At 42.0% G+C, this 14,560-nt stretch overlaps 1 protein-coding gene across 5 annotated transcripts in view; it reads left to right on the plus strand.

Moving 5' to 3' along the window:
- Nucleotides 1-14,560, plus strand: part of rtkna (rhotekin a) — a 55,807-nt gene that overhangs the window by 8,151 nt on the left and 33,096 nt on the right. Inside the window, exon 1 of one of the 5 annotated variants that reach the window (XM_023273729.3) lies at nt 7,110-8,632. The exons of the other annotated variants lie outside the window; for them this stretch is intronic. Within the exon in view, the coding sequence (XP_023129497.1) occupies nt 8,537-8,632 (96 nt within the window). The 5' untranslated portion in view covers nt 7,110-8,536. Of the gene's footprint in view, nt 1-7,109; nt 8,633-14,560 lie in introns of those variants that run through there. 5 annotated transcript variants of the gene reach the window in all.

Consider the following 14,560-nt stretch of genomic DNA (forward strand, 5'->3'; position numbering starts at 1 on the left):
GTATCTTAGATGAATGGACCTTTTTTTGTGGTACGGTCTGATCAGGAGAACGCGGATGTTACTGTGGAGAGGAGAGGGCAAAAGTGCACGAGCACCAATGATGTTCTCCGTTTTGTTGATGCCGAGCAGGTGTTGGACTTTATGAGAGCAGATGGGTCTATTATGCATGTCTGCCTTGCCTGCATGCTGCGTAGTGTACTAGTCCCTGCCAGCATGCCTGTGTTTTAATGTGTGTGTTTACTGGGCCCAGTAGCAGACGGTGTGGTGTCACATCTTGTTGTGTTGCTCCTGCTGTCTCAGCAGTTATTTCCTCTAGTCTGTTGCTAGTTTCCCATTATTGCCTACCTCAAGAAAAGAGAAGGATCAGTCTAGAGGTTCACTCAGCTGAATTTAGAGGCTTAATCACCCATTCTGTTGGTACGAAGAATCCTGTGGATACCTCTGTGGGCATACCACAAAATATGAAGTATAGATAAAATGAAGTTGCAGTTGTAGTCATATTAACACACATATTTAAATAAGTTGGTCAAATTCAATGCCTGGTGGCACCATTTGTTAGCACGTGATAACAGCACAAGTCAGCTACCCTAACAAAGCTCTGATGGGGGCAAAATCTGTCCAAAAAGATGTAAAATGCATTTTATTTCATCAGCATCTCAAAACATACAAGGCTGTATACTGCACTAACAGGATGGAATCAATAAACAGGTGTTTTATGGTATGTACCTGAATATTATGCATCTTTATACCCATGTACCGACTTATGTGGAGCTGAAATTATGTAAAGTGTTAATTAGTTTTAAAAAATGAATCAGTTATTTGCAAATTTCAGCGTCTCTGATGCATTGATTTGCTGCTTTCCTTTGTGTCATTGTACACAGACTTTTTAAATTTTATTTTGTACTATTAATTGAACAAAATGAGACAATGTGACGAAATCACCTCTCGTTTTTGGGAAAATATGCTATATTTGCATGACTAATTGTTTGTGTTGTCATGTTTGCCAAATAATAAACCAATTTTAAAGATTTCTTTGTGAAAGCAGTTAACGTAACATTTTATTGAGACAATAACTTAGCGCTGAATTCAAAACGTTTTCTCTTAAACATGTACAGTAAGTTCAATATATTGTAAAGAGCGGTACATCTTGACTAATTCAAACCCAAAGACCTGTAGAAATATGAGTTAACATGTGTTTACAGTGCCTTCTGTACCTTGTTGAATAAATGGCCACACAGGACATTATTCCTCCTCACTGCTTTCTGGAAAAAATCTTAAACCTATAAAGATGTTATGGCTGTCAGTTTGAGTTGTAGCTTCCCCAATGTCTCCACAGTTGTTTAGATTCTCATATTGTTTCTGCAGATGTTTAGATGTGTGGCTCTTGTTTTAGATTTTACCCGGACATACTGTATGTTTATTGCAGAGAAGTCTATTTTTGGTGTTAAGCTCTAATAAATTGAGTGTTAAAGTCTGGCAGAAGCGACCACATGGCAAATAAAATGCAGAATTTTGGTTGTTTGAAGTCTGACTGTTTATTTGTGGAGCAATAAATCTTGTTCTCCATCTCTTGCGTCACTACTCTGTCTCTCATGTCTGTGAAACTCATCTTTGTCATGTCTGGCTTGAAATGGAAGCATGTTACATCCTTTAACTTTTTTTCCACCCTATTCTGAAGAGAGTTATCTTATTTCGTGAAGTGTTGGGCAACTGAATGTACACGGTGCCACGTCTTGCTGTTCCTGCTGCTGTTCTGCAGAGGGAGCCATTGCTCCATTTCACACTCTGCAGCAGCTGAGACACACCTTTTCGTCCTCTTGTTCACCTTTACAGATTTGGTGCTCACTTTATATTCACCATACAGTCATTTATAGCCGTTTTAAGACAGAATTCACATTCTTACATACAAATGAATTGCCTCGGTGAAGCTTATCCTCTTAAATCCACACACATCCTGCACAGCCTGCACCCCAGAGGGTAGAAATCAATGGAGATGAATTTCCTAGCGGGTGAGTTTCTCTTTCCCTGAGATGTCCGGTCCTTCAGAGTGATGAGATGCTGCAGTCTCCTGTGACCGGCTGAGGTAGCGGTACTGAAAGTCAGCAATGATTCTGGAAAGCAGCCAAACTGCTGAACTGTCTCTATAGGTATGTGTGTGTTTGAGCACTACAGCCTGTTTTTCCTTCACAGCCAACAGCACAAGGGCTACTGTTAAGAAATAGGATCTCCAGTCAAACTTAGCTCTGAAAACACTCCCTGTTCTGCTCCTCCAGTCTGCGATGAGGCCGACAACTCCCCCAGTTTTTGTAAGAGAACCCACGGATTGTGACTCATTCATCCTTTTCAACAGTATGGAATTTCCAGTGAAGGAAAACTATCAGTTACATGATATGTGGCTCCGTGTCTGACATTTCACCTCCATCACTGCTCACGTTTGGTAATTAAAATAGAGCGGGGAAGACACGCATCACCACGACTTACCCTTTACCTAATTTTATAGTAGAGGATGGATCACTGACACACACTTATTAGGTGTATCACACTGAAACTGATACATCTAATAACAAGGTAGTCTGCTGATGAGATTTATAATGCCATTACGCAGCCTCTGTGTCTGAGTTATGACTTTGCGGCCGTCATCGCAGGTTTTTCATGCTCTATAACTGAGAACTGACCTCCGGGGGGATTTCTCTACGAGACGTCTGGTTTCACAGCTCATCACATGCTGCTGTCATCAAGTTCAGCAGATGTGACCCAGCGCCTGCCGTAACACAGCCATGTAATTGAAGTCTTGTGATATTCAAATCTGTTGAGTCAGATTTTTTTTTCAGGAGACTTTATTGAGCTGGTGTCTGTTCCCAGTTTAATCAGAGCACTTATCTCTCTGCAGGTGTTCACAGTCGAAAAAAAAGGTTCATTTTATCTCTTAGTCACAAAGCGGTCCACCTTTGTCAACTTTCTTCTTATTTGTGATGCACTTTTAACGAGAACAGTTTTGCCATATTTTCAGCGTGACTAAAACTCTTATGAAAAATACCTCCTCTGTTCTTGTTGTCCGAGTGCAATCATCTGTCTGAAAGTGTAAAAATACACTGAGAAGACACTCAACCAGTCCCATTTTCCTTCTTTGTCCTCTGTATGAAACAGCGTGGAGGAATTTTACTTGGCAGCCTATAAACAGACAGGCAAACCTTGATCAGCTGCATTTAAGACAATTTTGCCTCAGCTTCTTCATGTGTGTGTGTACCTGTTTACGTCTATTTATGCCAAGATGTGTAATTGTGTATGTAAGTGTAGGTTTGTGTTTGTGTGTGTGTGTACGTGCGTGTTTTAAGTGAGTGGGAGTCGAGGTGGGGTTCGGTTTTCAGACTGGTTTTACGTGACAGTCAGGCTTCTTTGTTGTGGTTTGGGGTTTGGCTGCCTGAGGCCCCTGTGTGATTCCTTGCCCTGTTCTGCTGCCACACTGTGTGTTAGACTAAAGACAACTTTTAACCCTCATCATAGACTCTAGTTCTGAGTATAAAAGGTGGCAATAAGGCAACAACAGTGCTGAGTAGAAGCTGGAAATGGCATTTCTATGATGATCATCAGCAGATTTATTTACTTTACACTCTATAGAGTGGCAGATGAATCTCTTTCATGTTCTTTTTTCTTGTGTAGAGTGCTTGTTATAGAATAGTATATATGACACACAGAATATTAAAGTTTTTATCATGTGTTCTTTTCTTAGTTTTGACCTTCATTCTTATTGGTCACATTTCATTTCCTTGCTGAGTTTCAGAATCACTGCACAGTGTTGCTAAATAGAAGTCTGATGGGCCAAGAAATCTGAACACAAGTTTTCATCAAGCCTATTTAGAAGAGAAAAGGCAAAAGTAAAATTCTTACCCAAACTGTTTTAAATATTCATCACATTTTGAGGACAGACTTTCTGGTTCAACTCTGTTTTACCGTGACCAGACATTTCAAGATCACTCACTTTTGCTTCTGCTTCCAAATAAATGTTTTTTATGATCTGGCAAACCTGCTGGATTGTTAACATCTTTTAGATAAATTTTGAAAGTCTGAGTCGGTCATTTGTTTCCAGATCACAGTAAATAGCTTTGATCATTTAATATATTTGCCATGGAAAAACAACAACAATAAAAGCATACAGGCTTTAACTCTGTGAGACTGTACATTGGCACTTCACCATAAATTCATAGACTGAATATAAAGATGGGTGAACTCTCTGTGACGTCACCCACAGATTTACAGACTGGCGGTTTTGAAGTGGTTTTGAAGTTTGCCTGACTTCGCCTTACTCTTGGTTAATCCAAAAATGAGCAAAGAGTGAAGCCGAAGCAGGCCATCAAACACCTCTGGGCCATGGACCATCCTATGATGGATACAGATACCACCGATCACTCAAAATGACTACACTCTTAATTATACATAACTTTAAGCTGTAACGCAATTCAAATGGTTGAGTTATATCAAATCCCACCCCTCATATAGTTGGCATAAATGAAGAATTGACTGTAGACACGAAGAACGTTTTTCGTCCCTGACTGTAAATGCATTTATTTCTGCTGTAAAGTTGGGCATTTTGACATGGGGTCTCTGGGGATTGATTTGCTTTTGGAATAAAACCCCAGTGGCCATTTGAGGAACACATTTGGCTTCATTTAACAGCACAGAAGGTTACTGCTTGGAAAAACACTCATGTCGACATGCTAACAACATGTGACATGTATTGGAAAACTTGAAATGTTGACCTGATGATGGTACTGGAGAAAAGGTCAAAAGATCATCAACATTTATTAAAAGTTATCCAAAAGTAGGATATGAATCTCTCTGCCAAATATAATGGCCATCCATTAAGCTGTTGTACATAAAAAATATAAATGTGGACTCCATGGTGGTGCTCGAAGAACTCAGGAATTGCTTTCATAGTGTAAATGTCTGAATTCATCCTGTTTCTAGGAAACTAGACTTCTCATTTGGGGTGTTGAAGACATTTAACTTTCCATCCAAAAGGCATCTTCAGTTCAGGTCTGAATCCATCCTGTTGTTGAGTTATTTCAGTCTCAACCAGAGTGGTACAGCCAACCACCATGACATCATCATGCTTTGAGTCAGCATGGCTAAAAATAGAGAACTCGCATTTTATCAAACTGGAATTATCTTTAATTTGCAACAAGAAATATTGTTCTGTTCTCTTACTTTCTTTACTTTTACTTACCTTCTTTATTTTAATTTCATTTATTTTGCGACACAGATTGGCATCTCTTTGTCTTGACAGCCTTTTCTTAGTCAATTGATGACCAACTAATGTTTTCACTGATACAAATCTAAGTTTGTCTTGCTAACAGTAAACCTTTTTGGCTCCATTGCAAGCACCATATAAATGCATTTGCCTGTAAATGTTCTTTTGATGGAGTGCCACCAGCTGACCCTCATCTCTGGCTGCAGTATGTTTCCTCCAGCTGATTAGGTATATGGACAGGAAGTTTTCCATATTCCTCCACACATCCGTTGAGAAACAACAAAGGCACCGGGTATTGTCTTGAAAACCGTCCAACCCTCTGTGAACCTGTTATGCAAAGGTCAGCCTGTATTTGTGTGTGTGTCTGTTCTTATGTGTGTGTTTCCAGTCAGTCACCGTTATTTATGTAACGCATATTAAACGAACCCAAAGTGCTTTCCACTCGAGTACAGAGACTGTGTGTTTTCGCTGATCAAAACTCAGAGCTGGTATTAGATGAACTGATTGTGTAATGCATTGTTTTCACTATGTTCTCATAGCAACCAATTAGCACATCTGGTCCAGCTACAGTCAGACCAAACCATTAGTCACAAGCTGCTAATCCACCATGCCATCAGTAGGTGATTTCCATTTAACATAGTGAAATCCCAGTCAGGCCTAAAAGTGTTAGTCCTGTCTACTAACCACTAATCTACTGTCTCTGAGTACCTTAGTTAGCCTCATCCTCTGTGGCTCCTGGCCAAGAAGCAGCGATGCTCGGTGTTAGAGCTGGCTGCCTGCCTGCCAGCATGCTCTGTCATTGAGATAATAGCTGTTTTCTGTCTGTTTTTGTTCAGCCTCTGGGCTTTTGTCATGAAATGTCAGTCTTTGTGTTTTACTGCAGGGGGATTTACCTGCAACATGTTCTGCTTCAGGGAATTGCTGCTGGTGTAACAGAGAGCCTAAAGAAAGACTAAATGGATTAAATGACATTGGAATAATAGATTTTGGTTCTGTTGTTTGTTCCTTCCTTGACAAAGCGATTCTAAAAACGAAAAGGTGAGAACAGCTGTTAAAAAAGTTGTATCAGCTCATGAAATAAGTTCAGCATAGTGTACAGCATATCAGAAGTCTTGTTAAATTAATATTTGTCCAGTTCAGCAGCCTGCCAGGTCAACTTGCTCAGTGCCTTGATTCTGTGTGAGTTTACACAGTGATTTGTGTATTCAGTGCACGCACACTCTCACACAAGGGTCCCAAAATGTTTTCTGAGCACCCATAACCTTAACTATTCAACTCAGCTATTTCTCTTTCCACCTCAAGAACAATAAATCTCCTGACTCACTGCACATGTCGGTGTCTGCGACGGATTAGCCGAGTGATTTAAACTCCTGAGGGTGGAGGCTTTTCTTGGGGAAATGACCTGGCTTTTGCTACTGGCACCCCTGGATCTGCCCTCTGAGGTGAAAGGGCTTTTACAGCTCCTTTGTTTTCACTGTTTGCAAGTGTTTAAAAAAAAAGTTTAGAGGAGGGTTTTATAGTGATGGAGAACCATATGGTCATGTGTGTGGAGAGGAGGGTTCCAAAGGTGAAGAATGTGGTCCAAAAACATCTTTGCACTTCATCTCACACAACTTGTCATAAGGATAGACCTTCTTTTTTTCCTTTTTTTAAAATAATGATGGCTTTTTGAAAGCCAGCCCAGCGTTGTGGAATAGCAGTAGAATGTGTGCGTTTTAATTAATCTGACTCAGTGAGCAAAGCACAATGTGACGCCGGTTTCCTGTTGAGGGGTCTGCCTGTGGTTTGCGCATGTTTGGTCTCACCCACGCTACGAGGAAGGATACACACCTCACGTATGCAACAGCTGGATCAGAACAACGATTGAGGCACTGGAGGGAAGAACAGGATGACTGTTGCGCTCTCTGTGTTCCTACTTTTTGTGTAAGTTGAAGAGCAGAACCAGATTCATCGTAAACCACATTTTCCCAGAGGGGAACAATCAGTAGAGCTTTTGGTTGACAGTCACGTGGAGTGAACTCTGGGATTCTCTCTTCCGAGGACACAGAGAGGAAACAGGCCAACGAACAGCTGGGATACTGGGAATGGAGACTGTGCTTACCTCGACTTGACTATATATTTATTTTCTCAAAGTATGCGTCTTTCTTTAATAATAACTGTCAAATTTTCGTTGCATCTAACTTTTCCAGAACTGATCGGAAGTTGACGTTTGTTTTGGATATGTGAATTTTTTGTTGGATATGTGAATTTTTTGTTGGATATTGCAAGAGTTGCCAGAGCACATGTTTTTGAAAGGATATTTGAAAGGCTGAAGCGATCTATGGGTTTTCCTGAATTGGCTAAATTGTTTTGGCACAGTGACCTACTGAGATGGTAATTTCCCTCTCCCAATATTTGCGCACGAATCTTTTCTGAAACATAAAAATTGGCAAATTTATCCTTTTCGTGTGTGTTATGAAGACTTTCCCTGATTCAGATCAGCATTAAAATATTTCTGTGCATTTTCAGCGTTACTCCCCTCGTAAGTCCCGCCAGCTGACACGCTTATAATTTCTCCATTTATTATCACGCCGGTAGAAAAGAACAAAGCTCCCCACCCCGCTATGCTTGCGTGCTGGTGCGGTATTTGCTATTTGTTTGTTTAAAAAGGGCGTGGGGTCTGCTACAGTAATCCCTCGCTCTCTTTCCCCGTTTTCTTCTTCTTTTTTTTTTTTTAAAAAAAAGTTCATTATCACCAGAGGCGCGTCGTAGGGGTTAATCTAGCGCCGAGCTGGGCAGCGTCAGGGCGCACACAGTGGAGTAGTTGTGCCGATCACTCCCGCAGAGGCGATGCCCTTTTGTGGAGAGGTCTCTTGTCACAGAGGACAGACGGCATTCACAATCGGGACACAGGGATACAAAGAGAAGAACTGCATTTTAAAAGGCTCCATTCTTTCCACGCGGCCGCTGGGTGTTGACTGTGGGTGTTTGAGACGATCTTTGTTGCCCGGAGAAAAGTAGAGAAGAAGAATACGCGCCGTGAACGAGTTGGGGGAATTTTATGGACAGGGTTACTACAGTGCAGTCGATGCTGTCATCCACTCCACCTCTGTCTGCTTTCCCGGAGTTATTAGTCTTGTTTTGGATGAGGAGCGGTGCCTTTACGCATTGTTTTACGCACTGATTGTACGAGTGGCGACTGGACAGGACACTGCCAAGATGAACTTTCTGTCCCCTGTTCCAGCGGGATAGCAGCTTGGACTGAATTACTCTCAAGAAGAAGTACTTTTGTGATTATCTCTCTAAAGGATGCCAGTTGATAACTACACAAACATGGAGGAAAAATTATGGATACTGGAGGACCTCAACATGATGTACATCCGTCAGATTGCACTCAGTTTGCAGGTAAAAGAAACAAAAATCTGTTTCCAGTTGAGCACCACTTGTCTCTGACCCTCTGCACGTGTTTTAGTGGCTGTTTGCACAGTTGTGATCAGTTTTCTCAAAGTGGGGTGTGTCAGGTGTCAGACTAATTTACTTTCTTTTTCTTGATAGATCCAGCGTAACCACAAGCAGCCTCACTGATAAATGAAATCTATTTTCAGACATGTTGTCCTCAAAGGACAGTGCATCTCTGTGTCCACCGACTGAGTCTGCAGCTGTGCTTTGGCATGTTGTAAAGTTTACAGAGGGGCTGGTTGAAGAATCTTTCAATGTGACAAACAAGTCGCGCTGACACTGGTGTGGTCTCTTCCCTTGCAGATGGCAAAGCTCTCACTGACAGCAAATAGAAAACAACTCTGCATGCATCCATCTCTGCCTCGGTGTCTCCCCTTCCAACTGGGGTTCACACATAGTCCACAGCTGCACATATGGGCCTCATAAGTCCCAGTGGGAGTGTGTGTGTGTGCATGTGTGTGTGAGTAGAGAGTATGCTAGTATTGTGTTCTGAGAAAGACAGAGAAAGGAGTCAGTCCACACAATGTGACAATATGAGGTTTATCTTGAATGCAGTGTCTCGCCAAGTTTTTGCAAAATCTCCTCCATCTCTGTTTCAGAGGAAATAGCTGAAGAATGTGTCTATTAAATTCTTAAGAGAGCTGAAGGGAAGAGGAGACATATGGTCATTGGAAACCTTACAGGACTTTCAAATGGGAATTCTAATATGCTTCATTTTCTGGCCCCATAATCTGTAAAGATATTGTCTGTGCTGCAGCTGTTTAAGAAGGTATAAAAAGCAGACTGCTTTTTCTCACCGTGTCGACTGAAATCTGTGTGTGACACGGAGGCTGGATGAGAGCCGATATCACTCACTGGTGTGTTGTACCTGCTTGCAGTTTGGCCTCGTTTTTGCGTGTGAGGTGTTTATCTACCTGTGCCAAGTGCCACAGAGCACGCCAGGTGTTTGGCTTTTTATCACATAGGAGGAGATATGTGACAACAAAGCCACATAGACTTCTGCCAACTTCAGCTTGTGTTGAGCCTAGTTTCACTTTCGGGAATGTAACGGTTCCCTCATTCTTGGACTGTGTTTGAAACACTGATGGCACTTGACAGCCACTTGTGCAGAGATATCAAGCATAAAAAGTGATATCCTGAAGCTTTTACAGCGCCTGTAGTTAGAAATACACAGTCACAAACTAGCGATCACGAGTTCTTTTTACCAACAAGTTGATCGCGCACTAATCAGGTTACTAGTTTCTGTCACAGAACTTCCTTTGATGAAGGAATTTGTTTACTGCTTGAACATAGAGTAGACTATGGTGCTTTGCCTGAATATTAAATTTAAGGACATTATGGTGGAATGCAGGTAACAGGCATTTCTATCTCAAGATCTTTGTGCATTTTGCTGTCTCAGTTCCAGTTTTATTTTTGTAAATGCAATCATAATAGTAAAGATATATTAACAAGATGATGAGCCCTTATTTATCAATGTGAGAAAACTGTTGTCGCTTCCCCTCCTTCACAGTGAGTTCAGAGGTGATGGTCAGCTTCAGAGAGGCATTTCTCTGCATTAAGCAGTAGAAATTTTCAGTTGGTTGGATAAGCTTGATTATTTTTGCTGGTAAACATTCCCTTGTTTGCTGACATGCTCATTCGTTCAGTCACTCTCTCTTTCCCTCCCTCCCTCCCTCCATGTCTCCTCTGCCTGGGTGGGTTTATAAGACAGCGATTCTTTGTATGTGGCTGAGCTGCACCGCCCACAGTTGAACTGTAATTTTAGCAAGGTATGAATATTTTTCTGCTCCAGGGTCTTTCATAAATGCCCTTTTGGGTCATCAGCCCTTTCAATGATTACACTGTAAACCCTTTTCTCCGGCTCTGGTTTTTCCCCCTGAAGCAACGTACTGTATATCTGCAAACCACTCTCACCGCATGCTTGCACATACAAATATACATTGATCACATATACAGAAGTACACCTTGTTTGCTGCTTTATTTCATGCACTGGTCATCTCAGAAGATAAGAGGATCTGTCAATGTGAAAGAAAATGAAAAGGTGAGAAGACTGTGCATATACTGAAGCTCCAGCATTCCTCAGGCATGCATAATTGCTGTGTCAGGAGGGGAGCGAGAACAGCCATTGTGTTATTTTCAAGCTCAGTAGGAAGTAGCATTTCTGCTCTTCAGGTTTTAACAAGTCTGTTAGAATAGGAACGGCTACATTCTTGGCTCCAGTGCACTGTTTTCCTTCGTCTTCCTCTCTTGTGAGGCCCATAAGATATTCACTGTCCTCTTTAGGACAGTTGCATGTAAAATATAAAATGCATTTTCGCCACAGGATGCAGGATTTTCCTCAGAGGAGAAGTGGCTGATGGGAAACAGGAAATGGTCTTGTGTAATTAGTGTTTTTCCCACCAGGAGAGATAACATGATGTCACTGAACCCACCACCATTAATAAACATATATACAACATTTCCTGTCATTGCAAACACACACAGCGTTTTTTTTTCTTATTTGCTTTATATCTAATGCTCCCCCTAGTTTGCAGCTTTCTTTCCCTCCAGCCTGTCCTTTCCCCTTATTCCCATTGACAGCCCCAGGGCCGTAGATGGACACTTTGGCCCTGATCTAATTTTAACCTTGATCACGGAGTTACATGCCGACATTTGGAAATGGATTTCTGAGGTCATGTGTTTTTGCCCAACTTACAAAGGCAGGATTTGTGCTGGCTGCTGCTGATCATGCCAATGATATCATCTGATGAAAGATTAAAGAGATTCCCTTTCGGGGGTTCTGCTGCAGTTATTGCAGCTGCTGAGACACTGTGACCAATCATTGTTTGTTGAACATGCAAGCGTCTACAAATGAAATTATGTTACCAAAAGATCACTATTTTTATATGCAAGTTTTTATGCGCACTTGTATGTTAGATAAAAGCCCAATGCATTCCCCTATACCACAAACCCACATGTGAAGTCTCTTTTGGTTTTACTGTGCCACCAACAAACATGTCTTTTAATAATGTGGGGCCTCTGAGAATATTGTGTTACTAAACTGACAGATTACAACCTTAAATTACAACTTTAATGTCTCTCTTTATGAACAACTTCTGTAGACGACCTTAAGCAACAACAGACCCCAGCAAGTTCTTGGTAGCTCATTTCTAACCCTGGTCCACTATGAGCTCACATGGGGGTCAGGGAGGGGTGTTTCTTGCCGCCTCACTCGGGACTCATGTTTGACCTCTCACACGCTCCCAAAACCTAAACTTAGCTCAGGCAATGGCTCAGATATTTTTACAGATTCTAGACACTGCAGTTCATCATAAATATCCATTGGTTGGTATTCATGCAGGGTCTCTTTGCTTGATCTCACATCACTGGTCAAGCTGTCCTGTCTGATTGAGTAGGATTGATCAGAAGCAACACCGCCAGCGAGATCAGCGCCTCCTCTGTTTGAAAATGCACTGATGTAATTGCATAGAAATGTCTTTTCTATATGATTCGATCTGTACTCTTGTCATGCGCCTGAAAACACACTGTAGTTATTTCACCATTCCCCTGCGGAATACAACACCTTCAAAGCATCATCCCTGGTAACAGATATTTCTCAGCTCCAGTCCCTTTAAACCCCTCAGATCTCCTGCTTTCTAAATGGAACAGGTCTTGGAGGGGCAAAGGCCAAATTGGCAGCAGTTAATCCCTGCCTGCTTTGGGACAGTAAACCAGTATTTTCTCCTGCTCTGTAACTGGTCTCATGAATCTCTGCCCCGACGATTAATTTGTAGCAAGGTTAATCTTATTCTTTAGAAAACCAGTGCATGTAAGGTTTAGCTTCAATCCCCTGGCTTACTTGGATTTGATTTCTTGCTGCATCTCATTTTACTTGTAGTTATCTTTTATCCATTTATTATCAGTCTTCATCTCTTGCCTAAATCTTCCCTCCTTGTGGTAACGTTATCATTTCACCACTGCAGTCAATTTCATTATATTTCTCCATGAAGCAGTCAGTCAGCCGTAGCTATCTGCATGTGTAGGTGACTTTATATATGTGTTAGTTCAGCTGGGACGTTGTTTAGGTAGCCTAAGTTACAGCAGGCCCAAATGGAAGGTGTGCTTAAGCTAACAGCACACGCTCTCTTGTGATACAAGATACACAAGTCATGTCTGAGCCAAAACACATTCCTCCACAGCAGACCACTTCATCATACAAACCTCCCCACTGAGCTCATCTGTGTGTGCCTCACAGAGAGTGTGTGTAAGTAAATATTTGCAAAGAGCAATAATCCAGTACTGTAAGCTGTATAATCTTTAATTTAATTAGGCGCATTAGGTTTATCACCCTGGATTTCACTGTGAATGTGAGGTTTTTTTTAATAGGCTATTTTCATTTGTTCTGAATTGGATGAAAGACTTTGAAAGTCTGCAGTAGTGGAAAATGAAAAGAAACAGCCGCGTTCATTTGTTTTTAAGGGTTATGCACATGCGTTTTAGTCTGTTTGCTGTGTGTCAGTGTGTGTGTTGTGTTTTAAAAGTGTTTCTTTGGCATCTGCGCGATGGATTGCTACAGTAGGTTCCAGTTCTTCCAGTGCTGTATGCCAAAAGCAAGCATGGTGTGTGTGAAGTGGAGGAGAAAGGGGGCTTTGTATCACACCTCACACACCCAGTGCTCCCCACCAAGCCCTCCTCTCCTTCTTGGAACAGCACCTCCAGCCCCGAACCCACAGCTGTGCAGCGAGCTTCAGTTCCACCGACTGCAGTCCAGATCAGCTGGCTCCCCACCTCACTGCTGCACCCCATATTCCCCTAGCTGTTACCACAGTGTTGTGTCCCCCTCTGTAGCTCAGTCCTCACCCCCAGACATCGCCCATTCAGCAGTTAGGAGGAGCAGCACAGGTCTGAATAGGCACTCTGTGAGAGCAGGAACCAGTTAGATGCTGCGGCCTGAGCCAGCTTCCTTTGAAAAACAGGCAGGAGCCAGGAGAGCGAGAAGGAGAAAACACCGAGCCAAAGGTGTTGTTATTGGAACATCGACCTGCCTCCCTGCATTTTCTGGGCCTGCTTCATTTTGTCATTGGCTTCTCTCTCCGCACTGTCTCTGTCTGAAAACGATTTGATATTTTCACTGTGCCGATCTCCTGTCTCTCTCTCTCTGCCTCTGTCTCAGCTTCCGGCCGTAATTTCCACACTTTTATCTCACACTCCAGCATCACCTTCCTTTAATCCTCCTCTACTTGCTCTCTGCTTTCACCTGAACATGCACGTTTTGGTTTTTACTAGTTTTAGGCCTTTTTTTATGCAGTAGCAAAGTAAATCGGAGCCACTTAAGCTCTTTGAATCGAGCCTGCAGGCATTTATCAAATTTGCAGATTGGATTTGAAGCTATGTTTGACTCACTGTGTTTACAAGCTCACAAGTCGCTGCTTACAAGTGGAGATATTTAGGCTCATGTATTCCTTTGTTAAACACATATTTCAAACATCTGAAAGTGTTGTGCAGATGCAGCTGGGGGTGCAGGCTGACTATCAGATGGTTGTATGCGAACAGGCATTGTGTTGAATAGAACATGTGGTAATGTGTTTAATTAAGCCTGTCGATGCTGTTTTAGTGTTTGTCCATATGGTTACAATTTATGCTTGTGTCTGTGTGCTCTGTTTGCGTGTTTTCCCACTTGTGAGATAGAGGCTGCACAGTATACATTCTTTTGTGCATTTTTATGGGTCAGGCATTGACTTTATTGATTTATGTGTCTTTGATGAGGTTTATATACTGTGTGTGTGTGTGTGTGTGAGGGGAGAGTTAAGTGTGCATGAATAAATGCAATATGTTTGGCTCTGCTTTTCTGATCTCCCGGTCTGTCTCAACATTGTTTCTGTGCAATGAGAGTGC

The sequence above is a fragment of the Amphiprion ocellaris genome, chromosome 6 (assembly GCF_022539595.1).
Source record: "Amphiprion ocellaris isolate individual 3 ecotype Okinawa chromosome 6, ASM2253959v1, whole genome shotgun sequence".
NCBI classification, from domain to species: Eukaryota; Metazoa; Chordata; class Actinopteri; family Pomacentridae; genus Amphiprion; species Amphiprion ocellaris.